The sequence below is a fragment of the Tinamus guttatus genome, unplaced genomic scaffold (assembly GCF_059628265.1).
Source record: "Tinamus guttatus ecotype Peru unplaced genomic scaffold, ASM5962826v1 Tinamus_guttatus_pri_ptg000197l, whole genome shotgun sequence".
Taxonomy (NCBI): domain Eukaryota; kingdom Metazoa; phylum Chordata; class Aves; order Tinamiformes; family Tinamidae; genus Tinamus; species Tinamus guttatus.
Window position 1 is genome coordinate 1,323,804 of NW_028288731.1, and position 20,766 is coordinate 1,344,569.

General features: G+C 40.2%; 1 protein-coding gene across 1 annotated transcript in view; it reads left to right on the forward strand.

Annotated features, from left to right (window-relative positions):
- The window catches only part of BARD1 (BRCA1 associated RING domain 1), a 39,546-nt gene extending 19,015 nt beyond the window's left edge, over positions 1-20,531 (forward strand). Inside the window, exons 7-11 of the mRNA XM_088523694.1 lie at positions 6,750-6,858; positions 8,130-8,265; positions 9,183-9,275; positions 19,076-19,173; positions 19,822-20,531. Coding sequence (XP_088379820.1) covers positions 6,750-6,858; positions 8,130-8,265; positions 9,183-9,275; positions 19,076-19,173; positions 19,822-20,151 — 766 coding nt within the window. The 3' untranslated portion in view covers positions 20,152-20,531. The remainder of the gene's footprint in view (positions 1-6,749; positions 6,859-8,129; positions 8,266-9,182; positions 9,276-19,075; positions 19,174-19,821) is intronic.
- Positions 20,532-20,766: the final 235 nt, after the last annotated feature.

The following is a 20,766-nucleotide window of genomic DNA, read 5'->3' on the forward strand; positions in this document are numbered from 1 at the left end:
CACTAAATATCGTTTTAGATCTTGGAAGTACTACGGTGCCAGAAACTGCATAAAACTTAAATTTGGGTCAAATGAGTGCTGTCATTAGGAGTGTAGACATAGTAGCATGATGGTAGGATGCAATTTTGCATGACATGAATTTCCTTGCCAGCTGCATGAAGGGGATACACAAGTTTAGCTTAATCACTTCAGCTGCTTTCACAATATTTCATTTTGAAACTTACAGAAATAAGGTTTTCTACTGTAAAGCGTGGAGTTTTCAAAAATGGTCTTGAATATAGTAGAGTAAGGAAACTTAAGCTTGAAAAAGTAAAGGATCAATTGTCATCCTCACTGTCATCTCGAACAACAAAGACCAGCACATTATACCTGAAAAAGCTGACAACTTCAGAAGCTAATTTTCCAGCCACTTGAGCATCTCTGACTGTTTGTGTGACACTTATCACTTCTCTGTTTGGTATTTTAAAGTATTGCACAGACAACAGCTTTGCAACTCCTTGACAGGGCTTGGGCACTGGCAGATTTAACGCTGCAGAGCCTCCAAACACAAACACTGGGTTTCTTTCTGTTGAAAAAGAAGCTTTTCAGTCACGGAAGGAAAGGTTTGTTGGTCTCATTTTGACTTAGCCTTCCACTGAATACAGGCTATGTGTTCTCGTAATGTGGTATGAGATGTGTGGCAGCTCTGTTAATTTTCTGATGTTTCAGGAAACTGTCTACCTCTCGCAGTACCTCTAAGTATCCAAAATGCCTTCTTATGGCTTCTAAACGAGCAGTATCCTTGACTTAATCTCCAGGGTGTTCAGCGTCTTGTGTGTCATTATATATATTTTCTTAGTCAAGTAGCTCTTCATCTGAATGTCTGGTGAGAAACTTTAAATGTCTATACCAGAAAACAGTTATGTGATCGGTATCCGCAAGTAAGTTAGTTATGTTTAAACAGGTTTGTGTTGGAGAGAGAAGGGAGTGGGCTCCTCCTCAAAATCCATTTGGGAGCAAACTTGGCCTGCCTTGGTCTTTGCTGTCATTTCTAATGCATTTGTGGCTCCATCCCTCCCTTATCATGCCCAGCTGACAATTAATTTTGCCATGTACTTTCCCTGATTTGTGACTGTGCAAATCTCATCCTACTAGTGCCTCCGGTGGTTGTCCCAATTAAAAGCAGCGGTTAGATTTGCCTAGGCAAGTGGATTTTTCTGAATGTGGAAAACCGTTTTTAATGTGGAGACTTTATTCCTTTTCTTCCAATGGAGGCAGGTATCCTTAAATAATGAAGTTGTGTCTCTGACAAAACGATTACTTCAGGGACTTTTTCTAAATCCCTGAGGCCTGCAGTTTGGATGTAAGAGTGGGAGGCAAGAGTAGGGTCCTCACTTTGTGGTGCTCTCACAGTTGTGTTTTATCAATGTGAGTGCATGGAATTGACCTCTATGTGCTTGAAAAGAAAATCTGTCCATCTCTGTATGACTTCAGGGGTTTTTAAGCAAGAATTGAGCAGTAATAAGTAGAATTCAGATCTCAACTAAAAGGTCTATTTACTTAGGAATATACCTGAGGCATGCCCAGTTTTAAAGGTAGGCAATGTATAACAGAGGTCTGTGGCAAACCAGTTTTGCCAAACTAATTATTTTTTTCCTCGCCTCTTTTTTTGTATTATGATAGGAGATTCATTTTGGTCCCTGTGTAGGTTCTTCAGGCTCTCAATAAGCTAACTTTCAGCCCAGGAGATGGTCATCTTTATCCTGCTATATTAAAGTAATTCTTCATTATCTCAGGGGAAAAAAATCATTGTTTGAGTGTATTTATTCAGTCTTTTTATTTTTGCTAAGTTTAACAAATTTGAATGCTAAAAGTATTTTACAGACCCTGTAAAATGACCCCCACACACACACACACATACACACAAAAGGTAGTTGTACAGTCAAAACAAGACAATTTAACTCTTTTTTTGTTTTGTTTTTAATGTCCTTGTGTTTTGGTGGGCATTGCCTGTGTTGAACAGCATTCTTAGAGCAGTAGTTCTGAAATTTAGTATTACACCTGATGCAGGATGATATACTTCATTTAAGATGCGCAATATTTATAACTTGGTGAACAAGTGTATCCACTATATTCACTTCCTAAGAGAGCCGAGGTGGTGAGAGCTGCAGGCAGGAGTGCAGCACTAGCAATCGCAGGGCTGAGGCAGCTAAGGCATTCGGGTCTGGAGACCCATCAAGCACATCTCATTCCAAGTATGTGCTTCTCTTTCCCTCCTTTATATAGTAGTATACAGAGTGTGTAGAAAGTAAGTGTATGTAATAAGAAGCACTTGCATGATCTGTGGAGAAAGGGAATGCAGGTGAGAACTACCCAGTTTGCTGGAAAGCAGTGCTGGTATTTCAGTATTTCTTTGCAGTGTTTTTATTTTGTATCATTTTTTTTTTTGAAATCTGCAAGATTTAGTAGTTGTGGCACTTCATTTGCCATTCAAAGTTTTCACTGACTGGGGAAGATACGAACTGCAAATGGAAAATATTATATGGACCAGTGGACCTATTAATTGTCCCGCTGGTCTAGTTAATTTTTTTAAGTTAATCTCCTACACATAGCTAATTTATATTTTTATAGCTTTTTTTCCTGTGCTCACCCTCTTGAATTTTTTTCCTTGCTTCACAGCAAGCCAAGTGATTTGAAAAATGAGATCTGTGCATTTGCAATTTCACAGCACTTCATAAATGCTTTCACTCAAATGGGCTATCGTGCCCGCTCTTCATGCACAATAAGTTCAGCATTAGTAGAAATTGTTTTGTTGCCTCATTTTTTTAGATGTTAGTTGTCTTTCTGTACATTAAGTCTGGTTCTGAGCAATTCCAGGTGAGTGGGGATAGACTCTGGTCTAAGGATTTTGAATGACATGGGGCAAAAAATCTTCATAACCTGCAGGTGATTGCAGGCTGCACCGACTTAATTTTGTTTGCTTTTCCTGACCTGTTGCCACCTGTTGCCAAGTGCAAGATAATACGCTTAGCTTCCTGCTGGCAGTAGGTAAATTAGAAACCTGGCCCTGTTTGGGTGCCTAAGCTGGTGTTTCTGGCTACATGGATTCAATTTGCTTCCTCACAGGTTTGGCACTCAAAGTGTAAGTTCACACTGGCGAGTCCAAAATTGGCCAGATTTCTACTAGGGAATTAGTTGCAGTGCAAGGTTAGGAGCTGGTTGCAGGTCCTCTGCTGGGTACAGAACTCTTCTGTGAGGTTGGGGAAAAAAGTTGGCTTGCACTTGGCTGTGAAACAGTAAGTAGCTTTGGATGTGAAAATGAAGCAGGTGAGAAAAACCTTGGTTGCAAAGTATTTTATAAATATTGTTTGCCTGTATTGGAAGCCACAAGTCTGGGGCCTGTAAAGAATTGGCAGGTGTGTCTCTGTTTATTCTGTGTGGTCTGTTTGGTTACTTATTTCTTAAAAGTTTCATGAAATGTATAGAAAGTAGCTGTCAAGTTTCTCTTTGTCTGACCAGAGCAAAGGAACCTTGCTCCTCACACTCGGGACTTCAGCAGTGTTGCACCATAAACTGAATCCTCATTCTGAAGCTTTTTCATAAGATTTTCTTTGATCTGTCAGTCCTGAAGACACCACCTGTCATCTCCTGTAAAGTCGCACTCAGCAGCTTATATTGCAGAGCTCTTCATCGGGCCCGTCTTTGTTCTCAGCACAGACATCCTTGGGCTCTTTGATTGGAGTTTGTTCTAGCTGTAAGAGCCCTCGACTGACTATTCACTACCTTGATGACTGACTAATAGGAGACTGTTTGCATCAAAGGATACATCTGACTCTTGAATGTTTAAATCAATTTGCAAAAAGCCCACTTGCGCTCTGCTAGACAGGTGTATTTTTAGAGACCTTGTATCCTGGCTTCAGCATCAGACATGCTTGTCTCCCTCCTGCAGAAACAATCGCATCTGTCCTCGTGGAGTGTGCAGCTTGTTACGCAGGAGCGCGCTTAGATCCATGCTGAATAAACTTGAGACCTGTAGAACAGGAAGGAAAATCAGAGATGTTTCTATGGTGGGAGATTTTTGTTCTTTAACTTGGTTGAATGAAGACAGAAGTGAGCACGTCTTCCTGGCAGCAGTTTGTGCTTTTTGTTTCTGTGCCATAACACCAACTACGCTGGCACAGCTGCTCATGTGGCCCCATGTCTGTTCCCTGATCCTGTTCACAGTGTTAAGAAACAGCAGCTGTTTCTAGCATCCTTAATATCTGTACTAATAACTGCACCAGAGCTACAGGGGCTAAGACAGTCTTTCTGATTGATGGCTATTTACTTCTTGGATAGCTAGGGAATGCCTATGCAAAAAGAACAAATCCGGTTTGTCCTTATTTTTTGAAAAGTTGTGAAAACTTAAAAAAACAAACAAACAAATCTGCGTTGGACATCTGAGTGTTTTCCCTCTCTTGAAGTTGGCTTGTTCTTCCTGAGCCCTCCTGTCTCTGCTTCCTGAGCTGGTTTTTCACATGTATAGCAGCCCGGTGATGAGTTTTATTTGTTGAAACCCAAGCTTTCATGTTTCTTGCTACAGTTTATTTTAGCTGTTGCACCTTAACATTGTATTGAATAGCCACTAGCTCTGGTAATGCATAAGGCAGGGTTTGCAGTACACTGAGAAGAAGCCAGTGAAATGCACTCAATTGTAAGTTTTTTTTAAAAAAAAAAAAAAAAAAAAAAAAAAACGGAAAAAAGAGTGGAGCTGGGCTTCCTTTCTGTACTGTTGAACTGGCAAAAACTCCCAGTCTCCCCAGGTGCCTTAGTGGGTTTTCTCCCCTCACAGTCCCCAGTACAGGGTCAGCCATCTATTTTAAAGATGGTGTTTGTGTATGTGCTAGTGCATGTTTCTGGGGCTGTGGGGTACAAAGGAATTGTCCTGACAGATCTGGCCTTTATTTAAATACAGGCAAAAGCCACCCTGATGGGGCGCCACAAAGCAGAAGCAGCAGGACAGGATTTAATGGGCTGCTGCTTGCCAGGCTGGGCCCAGATATCCCCAATTATCTCTTAGCGAGCCCAATTAGCGGTGCGCTGGCCGCTGGCTCGTTAGGAGCGTGGCCGTGCTGGCGGTCGGCGGCAGCTGCAGCGGGATCTCTGTGAGGGCGCGTGGTGTCCGCGGGTCGGCGTTTTCCCCAGAGCGAAGAGCTGTGGTCAACAGGAGGATAGGAGGGTCCGGTTCAACTCCCAACAGTCTGTTACCCCTCCCAGTTAAGTCAAAGTTAAGGCTTAATGATCTGTGCTTTAGTGCCGGCTGGATCAGGTTGTGCCCTTATGTGGAATTTCTGATAAATCCTCTTTGATTCCCCCTCTTTGCAGTGGTTAAGTAAGGACAGTGCTTCAAAGCTGCAGCAGGTTTCTCTGACCTCTTTAAATGTTTCATTGCTTCAATGACTAAGCTTGCCAGGTTACAGATAGCGAGCCAGGGCTTTGTTCTCCTTGACAAGCTCTCTCCTTCCAACAGGTCTTATTATGTCTTTGGAGAGCAAGAGCCACTGGAGGTGCAGAGAAGATCAGCTGGAGTAGCTTTTACTCTCATAAAGGGCAAAGAAAGCAGAATATCTCCCCTAAGTCCTAGCAAAGCAGCATGTTTTCTAGCAGATTTTACTATACCTCTTCTGCAGGTTCAGGTTTCTCCCCTGACTGCTGTCCTGCAGCTGCAGAACTGCCAAGGGGAGCTACGTCATGGCTGCACTTGATGTGCTTATAGCAAACCATGGCTGTCTGACTGGTCGCAAATGGATGGGGGAGAAAAGGGATCTTGAAGCACTGTAAAATGCCCATGTTGGAAGATAGCTTCAGAGACACTGTGTAATATCAACAAAACTAGCAAACCAGCTCAAATTTTGAATGAATTTGCTGCCTCTGTTCTGTGGAATGGTATTTTGTTAAGATACTTGCTAATTCTGGAAGTGTGAGAATATCACAGTTCCCGAGCAAGAAGCAGATGGTATTTCTGATAATAGCATAACCATGTCAAGCTCAAATATTTCACATAGGTAGGAGATTCCGAGGTGTGCTTCGATGCAGGATGGTTAGCCATCGAGTTGTTGCCTTACTGGACCTTGTGGGTAGATCTGCAGATACCTGTGGTTCTGCACTCGTCTTGCTCAGTAAGACATAAAGGAAACACTAGCTGAAGCAGGAGAGCAGCAGGTATTTGGCAGTGTGGTTTCTGTGGCTGGCCTCATCTATGCAAAGCTCAGGCACATACAGAAGCTAATAGGGACAAGGAATATAGCCATAATGGCCATGAAGGGTCATGTTTCCAAGGCTTAAATTATTATTTCATGTGTGTTTTGCTCTTGGCAAATGTTTTCCTTTGGCATGACACTGCTTGGTGGGTTCAGATGCAGAATGCGTGTTTATTTTTGGAGTTGAAATGCGTTTTCGTGGTTCTGTGACTGCAGTGAAAGATTAGAGCTGAAATTTCTGGGTCTTGTGAATGATATCAAAGTGCATCTCAAAACAGTTTAACAAGGGCTGTAGTTTATTTAACTTAACATGCTGCTCTGAACATCTATTTCTCCTCAGCTGAATGCAGCAGCTTGTAACTCAGTATCCATCTGTCTTGCCTGCAATTCTTACTCGAAGCTTTGTATGTTTTAGCTGAAATTGCATATTAATAAGAAAGTGAAAAGAGAAAACACCCAGCTAATGCACCCAGGAGCTGAGAATCAAGTCACATTTTATTTACTTAAACCCAGCTATGTTTGTTTTGCCAGTAATATATTCGGTTTGCGGCCTGTGGACTATGCAGAAAGTGAAAAGATGAAGTCTGTGCTACAGTTACCAATGAGGAAAGCATCACTTCCACTTAACCAACCCACTGAGGTAAGAGTGTTTTATTAAAAACATAAGTTCATCCTGTAAGCATCGAAGGCTTGGACCCAGGCAAAGTATGACACCTCCCTTACAGGGAGGTGGAAAATTGGTCGATTCTCTGCATTCCTAAATCTTGTTCTGTCCACTAAACTGGCTGAAAGGTGTGGAAGTCTTTGCTCCAGGGGCTTTTCATGTACCTTCACTGGACTGTTCCAGTATCTTCCTTCATCCAACAATAAAGATATCAACTCAGTAGTTGAAAAGAGCATTTTTTTATCATCATTATTATTGCCTAAGGCTTCTGAGGGTTTGTAAGCAAAATCAGATTATCCAGGCTCAACAAGTTATTCTATATCAAATGCTTTGTGCTTCCTAATGAATGATGAATAAACTGAGCTGGCTTATATTAAGCATTCTAGTCCCTTCAGGATATACAGCCTGTTGTGATCCCTCCTCTTTGTGGTAATGAGATGCCTCTTGGCCAAAAGCAAACTAAATTAGCAAGAGTAAGTTTTATTGTTTCTCCCAACTGTAGCAAATACAAGGTAATGCAGCTCTTTCTTTTGCAAGCAAGCAAAGTAAGATTTTTCTATTTCCTATTGCATATGTGCGTGTCTTTGTGATTGGTTACCAGCTCATTTGGGTGACTTGATCCTAATTTTGAGGCTTTGAGATAGCTGGGTCTTAAAATTATGTCTGTTGTGTGGGACCTGGGAGTGCTTGCAAAAGCCGAGGAGTTAGGGAGCACCACGTACATCCATGCTGGAATAAAACTTGAGAACTTGAGTGAGCAGCTTTGGCTTTGTACAAAACTGTAGGCGCGGATTACTCCCAGGGCAATGTATTGGACAGTGCAAGGAAAAACAGATCTTAATTTGATATGTTCTTCAACATATCGATAGTACAACTGTTGGAGACTTTACTATATTGACAGTTTTTTCATCCTTCAACATTGCAATCAGCATGGCTCTTTACAGAACAGTAAACTCTTACACCAACTGGATGTTTGCCCACCAGCTTTTCTTTGTCTTTTTTTTTTAAATACTGGTACAAAAAATTATTTTGGTACCACCTGTAAACTAAATAATACCTATAATGTCGACTTTTACTATGTAGCTGGTTTGTTATATATAGATTTATTTATGAAGGCAGTCCACTAAACTTGACATGAATTGTTTTTCAAAGTGCTTATTCTGTATTTAATAAAACTGTGAAGCAGATTATCTTTCTTTGTGTTCCTGAATATTCAGCTTATATAGGACTATTTTTTTTTAATGCAGCCTATGAGCCCTAGCCAGCCAAGGGAGGGCCCTCTTGGTATTCTTGGGAGCAGTCTTAGTTCAGCGCAGCAGAAACTGCTGAGTAAGCTAGCAACAACTCTGAAGGCTCGAAGATGTACTGAATTTAACAGCACAGGTATGTACTCTTGTTGAAACATCTACGTCCAAATAGTGCAAGCAACAGAACTTCTGCACTTTATCTGTTAAGATATTAGCTGGAGTGAGTATTATTCCTAATAACAGCCCTGAATTATTTATAGCAATAGTAAAAAGGTGTGTAGTGTTGCATGTTAACTGGTATAATAAGATTCTATGTGCCTTTCTGCAAGAAAATGAGGAAAAAATGAGGCTGTTTGGGACTTGCCCCAGGGTCTTGAGCCTCTTGAGACCTTCTTTTCAAGGACTGGAGAGGGGGAAAAGGTACATGGTGTTTTAGTTGCCTGGTTCCTGCCCAAGTATGAGGGAGCAGTCTCTTGGGCACTTTTTCGCCTGGCTGCTTGCTGAGGCAGGAGGCTTCCAGGAGAAGTGAGTAGTTTGACAGTGTATTATTTAAAATTATCTTCATTCTATCTCTTAATGCTATTAGTTTCTTGGAGTATTACTTCTCCTGCTCATGAGGGAATACTGAGGTAATATTTCCCACTCTTCCCTCCATTTCCTCATTACCCTTCCAAAACTGCGAGTTAAGTCCTGTTAGTCTTGTGGCATGGAATTCAATGTAAAAATTCCTGCCAGAGTTGAATAAAACTTAAGAAAGGGTAGAAAAACATTATCCTGTAAACCTGAGCCTACTTTAAAGACATTAAGACATTACAGCTTGGAACTGTAGAAAAAGTGACTTCCCTTTTTCACAGCAAATATATTTTAAAACCCCCAAAACTTCTAATGGTGCTCCTGTAAGTGTTTATTGCTAAACAAAAAGCTCAGAAATCATCTGGAAAGTGATTGCTAAGTCATTATGACCTGTTTAGTTTAAGTGGTGATGGATGCTTTTCAGATGGGCATGGTTTTGTTTGTGAGCTTTTAGTCCTTCTCATGTAATCTCTGTTCTAGTAACTCATCTTGTTGTCCCTGATGCTCCAATGCCAAGCACTGTCAAATGCATGATGGCTGTTCTGACTGGATGCTGGGTTCTCAAGTTTGAATGTGAGTATTAAATACACAAAATTCTTCCCTCCCTCTGCAGTTGTGGATGGAATTCCTGAGAAAATTCTCTATGTTTTTTTTTTTTTCTTCCCCCCACCAACTGCCCTAATATTGATACTAGTTTGACATGAATTGTGTATTTTAATCTTATGAGTGACAAGATTTTTGATTAAATATAATTACTTCTTCCCTGGCAAGCATGTATATTGCATTATTGGATGCATTGAGTAGGTCATTACCTCATGTATCAGTGGAGAATGAATTTATTCACTGTTACATTAAGAATGATTTGGAAGATTATGGTAAATATCCCAGCAGAGGAGGAAGGAGCGCTTTAAGTTCTTGAATTTCACGAGTAAACGGTGTGGCTTATCTGTATATAAACTGAGATCTGTTGGATGCTAAAGTTAAAACAAAACTTATGCTGTCAGCTGATCATAAGCCCTGTGTGCTCTTTCTACCCTTTCCTCCTGCTGCGAAAGCTGCCCAAGCTCCAGGCAGCTACTGACCCTAAGCTAACACAGGTATGAATTGCCAGCTATAGCTGTCTTGTTCTGCCCAAGCTTTCAGATGGATGAACAAATGTGTAATTATCAGTACCTGTTTCTGTACCTGCAAGCTCTGCAGGTTGTATTTCTTCAAATGAAATAACCTCCAAGAGAAGGTGGCTTGTATAGCATCCTTCTAGGGTACAAGTAGTTGCTTTCAAATCATGCGGTCTGCCACTAGTGTTGTACAGTGCAGGCTTTGCCCCGCAGTTGTTCTCTGAACCTCTATCCCAAGTTATGATTTTTATTAATCTTTCTAATGTATTTCTCTAGTATCTGCTATCACTGTAGTTGTAAAAGCCATCCTCTTCCCCTTGACCTTTATAGCTCAGTCCTTTTTAGCTAATAGGTACATTGCAAAGGAATTAATTATCGATGGAGGAATTCATGGACAAATTCATTATGGTTTTCTACTGTCTGAATGCATATCAGAATATAATGGTCTTTAATGATCTAATTTGCTACAGTCGCTAATATTGCTGAAAGCCCCTAAGGGGTACAGTGTTTTTGAAAGAAGAGACATCATCAGGATCTCTGTAAACTGGCCTCTTTCAGAGTGTTTGGCTTCATGATAGTCAATAGATTTGTTCCTTACTCTTTTTAAAAGAGCTTGTTGAATACGTGTCCTGTCAGCTGCGTTGTACATCACCTCTGAAGGCTTCTGCTCAAGCTCTTACAAGCCTTTGGAAAAAGAAAACTTGCATTGCCTTTGTACTGTGATGACTACAAATAAGAATAACTTCTGGCTGAAAATCTGATGGCGAGAAATACAGTTTCTGCTCACACATACAGTGTGTTTAACTTCAGATACTTGCCAAGAAGAAGAAGTAATTCTGTTTGGATGTGGGGTGCAGCAGCAAACTTGGGCCTAAAACTGACATTTAGGTAGTGCGGTAGCAAAGGGAGTTTCAGGTGGGATGCAATAATATCATGCTTAGTGAAGACTGAAACATCTGTTTCTGGGCTGAGTTTGGTGCAGGTTCTTTGCTCAAAGCCCCTTCCAGTGCATCAGGAGGTTGGCATACCTTCCTTAGACTTGCTAGGGTTCTTTTTCCTTTGTGAGTTTTATCTGTTTGCCAGTCAGATACTAGGAAAATTAATGCTTCCAGTAAAGGTTTGTTGCTTTCTTCTTGTGGAAGAACTTTATTTTTAGAAGTGACATTAAAAAAAAATAGATTGGGGGATGAGAGTTATTCTGAATATATTTATTTTTTTTTAGCAGTTGACTTCTCTTTTGAGTTGTTAGAGTACTGATTAGTACACTCTTGTCTGATAATGCTCTCAGCTTAGTAAGCAACATACTACTTAAAAGCGAGTGATTCTCCTCCCTAGTGGGAAATGTTAGTAATAACTCATGGGGTCTGATGCAGCTAAGTGCCTATAATTAACAGCACCACTCCATCTGTTCCCACCAGTCTGTTATTAGTCTTCTTCAGAGTCATTACAAGTTAAAGATTGTTATAACAAATAATGGGACTCCTGCTGATGGAACATTTGTCTAGGAGAAGAGGTCTTTGCTTTTCCATACTTCCTCTGTTTGTTTATCTTGGCTTCTGTTTGGAAAGGTCTGCTGAAATGTGTCACAGACTTCCAAAAGTCTGGCGTGCTGCTGTCAAAGCTGCTGCAAACAAGTTGAAGAGTTTAATATACTTCAGTGTTCTAAACCATTCACTCAAAGTAAATTCATGTCCCAAAACTTCACTGAATTATTTGGAAAAAAAAAGCTCAATTTAGCACTTAGTGAAATGCTGACTATGCATGCAAGTGAATATTTAATTTATTTTCCTACAAAGTAAGCTATATTTGACTATTTTTAAAGATGTAGCCTATGTAATTTTTCCACTTCCTAAAAGATACAGCATGCTTGCAACAAAAGTTCCATTAAGGTCTGTATTTATATTAACTCTTCCATTATAGTGGGCTTTCATGCTGTGTTACAAAGCACTCTCCTTCCTCTGCTTTCATCTCTGCATTCTGTGGTGCTACAGCCTATGTGTCTATACACGGGGATAGAGCATCCTTTAGTGTCAGTAAAGAGGTGATGTCGAATTTTCCAGCAGAATTTGAGCTAAGCATAAAGTCTGCACATATTAGACAGGATTAAAAAAAATATATCTCTGTTTTTGGGGTTGCCTTTTGTCTTGTGCTAGAGGTTTAGGATGAAAGGATACTGCCACTACATAAGGATCTTCACAGAAGAATATTTTCACCTAACCAGTTGCTAGTTCCATATTTTCCATACATAATGCACTGTCAGCAATATATCCCCTTTCACAGCAGCACAGAATTCAATTGAGACACCGTTGTCACTGTGCTCCTTGCCCTTGGCCACATCTTTCATTGCTTTCATTATTTTATTGCCTTCATTATTTCTAGGACTGTAATAGGGGCACAAAGTAGCATATCGTTATCCTTCAGCAAGTAGCTGGAGACAAAGATTCGAGTGTTACCGTATTTCCTCACTGCTTTTTATGGATCCTAGAAGAACACTGTAATTAAAACACAGCAGAAATCTTCAATAGCTTTTCAGCTTTTGTTTTTTTCCCCTTAAACGTGGAATGTCATCTGCTAAAGCAGGGCAAGAAGAATGATCTCAATGACAATATGTATGGAAACGAGCTTGTGCCAGTCTCTGCAGCCAAGTCCCTGGCAGAACGCTGAGTATCCCATGGCTGTGGGAAGGGGAACGGATGCAGGAATAAGCATCATTGCTGGGTCAGCTCTGATCATTTACAAGAATGCAAAAAAAATCCTGCTTTGCCTTTATGGGCTTAAAAAACAGGAGATGAAGGGCCAGCAGATTGCAAAACTGACACTATTGCCTGGCAAAACCACCTTTCTGAATTTCTTAAAGCAATGCACCCATCTGTGTTCAGGCTGTTAAACGAGAGAAGGGCAAAGCCAGTTTGAGCTGATGGCCTCTTGAGTTGTCCTTGCCATGCAGAGACATGGTCTAGAGCAGAGTCTGATACTAGTAAAGCCTTCCCTCCCTTAAAACAACGTAAAACTATGATTCAGTGGAATTTCGCCTTTGTTTTGCCATTGGAGACTTATTTCAACTGCATCGATCTACAAAAGCACCAACGCTTTTGTCAGTTGGTAGAAGTATTTTGGGGATGGGGTGTCTTTTTGCTGTATTGGCTGTACAGCAGAGAGGAGTATTTCATATCTGTAGCATTAAACTTTTGCCCTCCTGCTGTGGCTGCACCTTTTGGAGAGGAGGAGAGAGGCTGCTTCACTTCAAGTCAGCACAAGTCTAGACTATGAAGCTCCTGGCATTTGCAGAGCAGAAAATGAGGGAGCAAATCTGTGACACGGTGTTTGCCTCACTCTGTGGAGCTGAATGGGATGGATTGAAACAGGAGGAGGAGGAGGAGACCCTGGTGCCTAGACCTAGTGCTCCCTCATTTTTTGGTTTGAAGAAAATATCATATTTAGAAAGTTCATTGTGGGGGAAAGGATAGGGAATGCAAGCTCGTTAATTTAAAGGCATTTAACAGAATTGGGAATAAGGATGAGCACTTTTAGTGAGGGTTAACCTAACCTTTGCTCCTTAGGAATGGCTCCCTCCAGACATTTTGACAATCAGTCAAGAGAATAGCTGTAATAGTGCTTTCTTAAAGAAAAGATACTTCTCTTTTTAAAGCAATATAATGATTTTCATATTGCATACTGCTAGCTTCTGGCAATCACTGTTTGAGGACTTCCTGAGCATCTGCTCTGTCATGTTTAATAACAATCACCTGAATTCACTTGTCAACTCCCTTCCTAAGGAGACTCATTTTAATCTCTGCAACATCTTGTGATAGTTCCTTGTGCTGAAAAAGAAACCATTTTTGTTTTACCCAATGAGATTTCAATCTCGCCTAGAAAAACCTGATCTGAGGTTACTTTATAAGCATATAAGAGAATATGAAAATCTCCTTTTTAAGCTGTTTTGCACGCTCTTGGAGAGACCAGTAATGCTCTTGATGAAAGCAATTTGAAGCTAGTCTTGCCAGATTTCTCTGAGGCTTTCTCTCAGACCAGCTTTCCTTCTTTTCCAGGAAAGTGATCTCATCAGGCTTTATTTAATCTGCATAAGCCCAGTGCAGAGTGAATCAAGGAAGCCTCAGTTGCAGTCTCTATTAGATGTTGGATGTGTAGTGTCTTATCTTTTTAGTTGCTGTCATGTATCTCTAAATTACTATTAGCTGTTCTAAGAGATTTTGGGGACTAACCTTTGCTCTTTGCTTCATTAATGCAAATCCAGCAAAACTCCACCAAGGCTAATCGAGTTACTGAGAGCTACCCCTGGGTATCTATGAGCAATTACAACTTGTTCTTGCGATCCGGTTCTTTCTGTACTTCACCTTGTTTAAGCTGTTTTTGCTGATTAGTTAGTTTCATTATAAACTGTACGACTTGCAAGGATAATGATTATAGGCCTCTGATCCTAGTGAATTTTGCCAATAATGATGTTTCTTTTCCTAGAACTAGAATGTCCAGCTTTGTTAAAGGTCAATTATTGATACTGGTAAAGTGGGCATCTGTTTAACCTGCTTGTTCTTTAGCTGTCCTAATGTACTGAAAGTTGATAAGGCAGGAGAAGTGCTTTGGTGAAATAATAAGAGTTAGTATAAATAGTGATGCTTTACTGATCTCCCCAGTGAGGGGGAAAAAACAATATTCTGATTGCCTCGGTGTCCTAGGCTCAACACTTTTGCCTGCAGTAGATAACTGATCCAAGTACTGTGAATAAGCTAGAGGGCTTCTAAAACAGTTACAGTGATCATGCTCTTCAGGGAAGAGAATGAGTTAAATGAATAAATTCGATCACCTTCACGCTTACCTGATCTGAGGCTCTTATTGATAGGAGAATCAAGGAACAAATCAGGATTTCTTTTGAGTTCCTGATTAGAGTGGTGTCGTTCTATCTTATAGAGTAGCAATCTGCTCAGGTTTGCCTGTGAAGGCTGCTAGTTTGAGGGGTAAAATAATGTTTTCTGTGCCCTGCTCAATTTTAGTTGTATTCTCAAAAGCTTTCACTGCCCAAACTTTTCTGTTTTTCCTATTATAGCACTGTTACTATATGACCTGCAAAGCCTCCTTTAGGGATTTCCTTGCCTTCCAGGGTTATCAGTACTGTTCTGATGCTTTTTCTTTTAAATGTAGTTATTAAACTGTCCATCTCCAAAATAACACATTTTAGAAGGGAGGTAGAGGATGGATGATGTGATAATTGCTTGTTAAATAGGATAATAACAAAATTATTTTTGGTTAATTTATTTGCCTGTTGTCTCACCATCAAGTTCTCACCAGTAGTTTTTCAATATGGTGCTTGGCAGATGGCAGCCCATAACCTGTTTAACGTGGCTCCTGTTTGGAGTCAAAGGGCACTGTACCTCTGACCTCAACAGGAGTAGCATGAGGTCAGGAGAGCTTCTGGAAACGTCCCTGTGAAGGTAGTTGACCGACACACCTCTGCATACAGTATAGCATTTTATTTCCTTTTATTGATTCCCTTGATCGGGATACTAAGTCTAGTGGAGAGACCATAAAAAGGGAACTGTCACGTTTTCCAGCCATTTGTATGTATTAGCAGCTCTTAATATTAATAGGATCTAGTCAAGAAAGAAACTTGGTCTTTATTGAATCAACTTAGATTAGCGCTAAAAAGTTATCAGAGAAAATAAAAACCCTAATGGTATTTAAAGAGAGTTGAAGGCCCTTTGGTGTGCTCTAATCATTCATCTGTATCCTTCCTATTTTAAATGGGAAATTGAGGGGAGGATTTAGTGCAAGTGTTGATGGGGGTTTTTTTTGGTGGTTGTAGCACATCTCGGTACCGTGGTAGAGGCCTGCTCCAGATCTGATGTTTCCAGATGCTACTGTAATGCAAGCAAAGCTGATCACGCTTTGATGCAAAAACAAGGGGTACAAAAACCTCATTTAGGCTGTCGTATCTAGTCAGGGTCACTATATCTGAAAACAGCAGCACAGATTTAGTGATCTAGAAGAGTAACTTGATGGAAAGTTTTGTGTAGAAAAAGATGAGCAGAGAATAGGCAAGTAAGTGTATTCATTAGAGGTGTGCATAATTAATTAGAGGACTCAAGTTGTGCTTCTGTCTCCTGTTGTCATTTATTTAAAAAAAAAAAGATAATTTCAGTCTTGTTTTGCAGATATCTTTATTATGTCTGAATCATTTAACTCTTGAACATGCAAAATCTTACTGGTGTGCCTGCAGGAGGGAAGAGGAGCAGGCATCACAAGAAATCCATCTGAACCATGTTGGCAGTTAATGGACGGCTTGCAAACTAGTCTCTGTCACTTAAATAATTTTAACTTCTTGCTATTTGTTTGATAAGAAATGTTCCCCCGTGGATTATTATTGGTGAATTAGTCCTTAATTGTTCACCTTGGAGTTGTAAGCACCTTCCTCACGCACCCTTTAATTATAGCAATTAATTGAATGTATAGATAGACTGTGATTCTGATGACATGTGGCATGTCATTTGTCTCACTTCCTTGTTTCTAGTGCTCTTCTCCAGCTGTTACACTGTCTGTACTGCCTCTTTCAGGGGGATCCTCTTGCCATCTAGTCATTGTGCTGCCTCCAAGTATGTTGAAGCCTGAAGCACCACTGCAGAGCTCGAGGCTGCTGGTGACTTCCCCTCTGCTGCCCACCGCAGGCAAAGCATTAAAGAAGTAACTGTTTGAGAAGTCCCTGAGCCCAATGGTCCCCCAAAGCATTTGTTCTTATCTATCAAATGTGGCAGGACTCATGAGTCACAGTTCTGTTTTACATCTTGCATGGATAATATGTTCTGGAAGCAAAAGCATCACCAAGTAACACATCAAGAGTTTCTTGTCCCACAAAGAAGTGTGTAGGCCTGCCAGTGTCATCTTTGAACTTGTTTATCTTAGAAATGAAAACACCTGAGCATTGAAAACTTAAATCCATTTATTTATTTATTTATTTATTTCATGGTTGCTTTGTGGCACATACTACTTCTGATTCTCGTTAAGAACAGTTAAAATTAATGGGAATGCTGTTCACACAACCGCTAGCTGAATGGTCTGTTTGCATGTTCTGAGCTTTAAGAAAGCATATATAAATGGTGGATAAGTGTAAATAGTGTGAAAATAGGACAAATCTAGGTGAGTGTCTCCTTTTGCTATCTTGGAGGATTTTTATTATGTATAACAATGAACTTTGGCGCACACAAATTTCTTGGAGGACTTGGCAGTGGGAAATGGGCAGACATGCATATGCCAAACAGATTTAGACACTTGCATTTTGCTAAAATAGGCATTCCGCTAACATTACAGTCACTTCATGACTTAATTTTAGTGTTTTTTTCAAGGAAGTAACTCTACATAAAGACATCATAGTGTTCAATGTGCATTCAACCTTTTATTACTTTCATATCAAATCTGCTCCATTTACTGATGCTGGCACTAGCTGCTCAATTTGTGATGTACCCGGCTTATAAAAATCTCAGCTCTGTAGCGGAAATCCTTGAAATTGAGCTTTTGATGGCAGGTTGAATTAAAATATATTCTTTATAATGAATGAATGGTTCTGTTTTTAAGACTAGATGAGATGGCTTTTCCATTCTTGTAAGATGTACCTATTAACATCTCCATTCTTGGAAGGAAAGAATAACCTTAGAATAAGGCAGAGGCAAATTGACAAAGGAAACTTTGTTGGCTTAAGCCTTGATGATTTTTTAAAAAATGGGGAGGAGTAGAGTTACTGAAATAACTTTGTTTTATTCTCAAGTTATGAGTACCTTGAGGACCTTATCAGTATTCAGTCCTGTTATTGATAATGAATACGTATGTTACTTTTCCACAAAATATATGACTAGGTTGCCCTTTTAGTTTTGTCTGTGTTCATGGTGAAGAAATTAACTGTATCAAACCTCAATACGCAACCTGATAGTTGTACATGGAGGGAGGGCTGTGGTGTTGTAGTATGCAACAAGTCACTGCTGTTTTCTTACACTCGTCAACATGCATAACAAACAAATATTTGCAATCTCAGTTACTGTATCAAATTATCTATTTTCATGTAAATTAACTGAAAGAGCTAGAAACTAGAGTATGAATCTCTACTGTTTTTTGAGTTTACATAAACTATTGCTAAATCAGTAGCAGTTGGCTTTCAGGATCTCTGGATAAGGGTTTTATAGTGCTGCTTACTGCCAGAGTATCCAAGTACCTCTGTCAGTGATGCTTCCCTTCTAGGTCTTTAGGCTTTCTTCCTTTATAGTATCAAACCCCTCATTTTGGTTGTGATTTTGTTCTGTCCGTTGTATTTTGTCGGGGTATTGTGGATTCTCTATTTGCAAGGTGAAAGTAGATTGCCTACATAAGAAACATTATGCAAGGATGCTACTGTAAAAGTCACAACCTTGACAGCTTGGCGCAATCCTCATGAACTGTTTCCAAAATCAGCTTTGCAAACTTTCTCTGGTAATTCTTATTAATGAGTGCGTTGCATGTGCAGGCAAAGTGCTTCATCCATGGGTGGGTGATGAAAGCAATTTCTCTTTCCAAAGTCAGGTCAGGTAGAGTGTTCCACTAATGTTAGCAATGCATTAGCATCAGCACAGTCTAGACTGGGAAAAAATAACTAGCCTTAGAACAAGGCAAAGCCATGCTGACTGTAGAAGGCAACCTCAATATGCAGTGATAGTAACAAAAATGAATGCCACTGTGGAGCCCTAGCATAAATCTCCTGTTTGTGCTGAACTTAGAGACCTTGAAATCCCATCTGATTGCTATTTGAGTCCATAGATGCTCAGAAACAGCTTTGTACTTGCTTTGTAATTGCTCTTTATCAGGCAATTGCTCTCACTTTGTGACTGCGGTGTTGTTTCTACATGCTGGCTTTAAGTTTCTAAATGATCAGCAAATCTGACATTTGACATTAAGCAGTTGACCTTTGGTGGGTGAGAGGAAAAGCTGATAATTCCTAGCGTATACAGCACTTTTGGTGGGATATTTCTTTTCTCCATCTAACTTGCATCTTTTAACTATTGTAAATTCTTTTCAAGTTTTTTCTTTTTTTAAAAAAAGACTAAATCGGACAAAGCTTTGATGCCATGTTTATACAAGGGTATGTGTTGCAGGCAATCCTTTTATCTCAGTGTAACTGTGTAGTCCCTAAAAGGAAATGCAAGCTTCTGTTAAACTACAGTGATTCCTCAAAAATAATCCTGGGAATTTGACCTGATGCTTTCCCCATTGCTCTTGTACAAGGGGTACGAGCCTGTCTGCAAACCCAGGTGCGAGAACAAGAAGAGAAGTATGAAATCCAAGGTGGCCCACAAAGAGGCCGGCTCAACAGGGAACAGCTGGTGAGTTTTATTACTTGAGACAGATTGTGTTAATGACCTTTGGGTCATGTCATTTTGCACTTTGCCACATGGGCAGGTGCAATAGATGTAAAATTTTAATGTGTTCTTGTACAGAAATTTGATTATGTGCAAGGTGATTGAGAGAATTGTGAACATCCATCAAGCATTCATTTTTCTGTGTTAGGGGATATGTTACCTTAACCTTGTTAGGGGGAACATTTAGGTACATTCGTGGTGAAGCTTTAGGGCAAAGGCAGCGGTGCCTCCTTGGGCTTCTCTGCTCTGCAGCTCAGTTGAAATGATCTGTAAGGACAGACAGATACTTGAATTTCCTCTTTCATTACAAGACTACTTTATAGTTAACTGGAAAATTCCTGGGTTACGATGGAGCTGTAGTTCATTAAGTGTTTTGTAGGCTAGGAATGTCATGTAGCAAATCCCTCTTGTACTGGCAAACAGGTACATAGTAAAGCTTATTTAAAGTTTAAGCATGGCTTTACTTGGCTCTATAATTATATTGAGGATCTTACTAAGTTACTGATGTAGCTTCTTGTTTTGGTTGCATTTTTTGTTAGATACTGATTGTTCCTTTTCAGTTTTTTCCTGTGTGCAGTTGTGAACATCTGTTCACTTTTTCTTTCCAATTAGCTGCCAAAGTTATTTGATGGATGCTACTTCTATTTTTTGGGATCTTTCACCCGTCCCCAGAAGAGTGATCTTTCAGAGCTGGCCAAAGCAGCAGGAGGACAAATTCTGGTTCGGCAGCCGAAACCAGAGAGCGATGTGACGCAGACAATCAACACGGTGGCGTATCATGCAGAGCCCGCTTCTGACCAGCGGTTCTGCACGCAGTACGTCATCTATGATGCAGCTTCTAAATTCAAGCCAGAGAAAATTCGTCAGGGTAAGGTGTGGATGGCCCCCTCCAGCTGGCTTATAGACTGTGTGATGTCGTTTCAGCTGCTGCCAGTAAAGTGATTATCCCTGTATCATGTGCAAGGTTAAGTGGTGAATGTTGAGCGGTTGGAAAACAGTGTTAAGCACTGGCCCGTGTTGAGGGGCAGGGAGAACTGAAGCTATGATTCACTGATTCATCTTTTGCACTTAGGAATACAGCAAAGCTTTGATGACTTCAAATGATTTCCGAAGATCACAGGTATGTTGGAATAAATGAACTTGCTATGGCAAAAGGATGTAAAGCTACTGCGTTGAAAAATGTGCCTTCAATTATTTAGTAAGCTTTATTTTACATTTAACATCACTATAATAATCAGCGACATAATTTGTAAAGAAAACTTTACAAAACCAAACCTCTCTGAGCATTCTTGGTTTGAAACCAGCCCTTCATAGGCAATAGAGCATGACCACATTCCTCTTGCAGCTAATGTGTGTTGACAAGGATCTACTGTGCATGTCAACATCTTTCAGCCAGGCCAAAATTCCTATTAATAAAAAAAATAAAAAAAACAACTTCATGCATTTGAATCTAGTCATTTGCCTGTATAGATGTCTCTTCTGTTGGGCAGCAGTTCCATTCTTTATAATATTTCACAGCTGAACATTGCAGGGAGACCTTGTCAAGGTGCCGTAGGG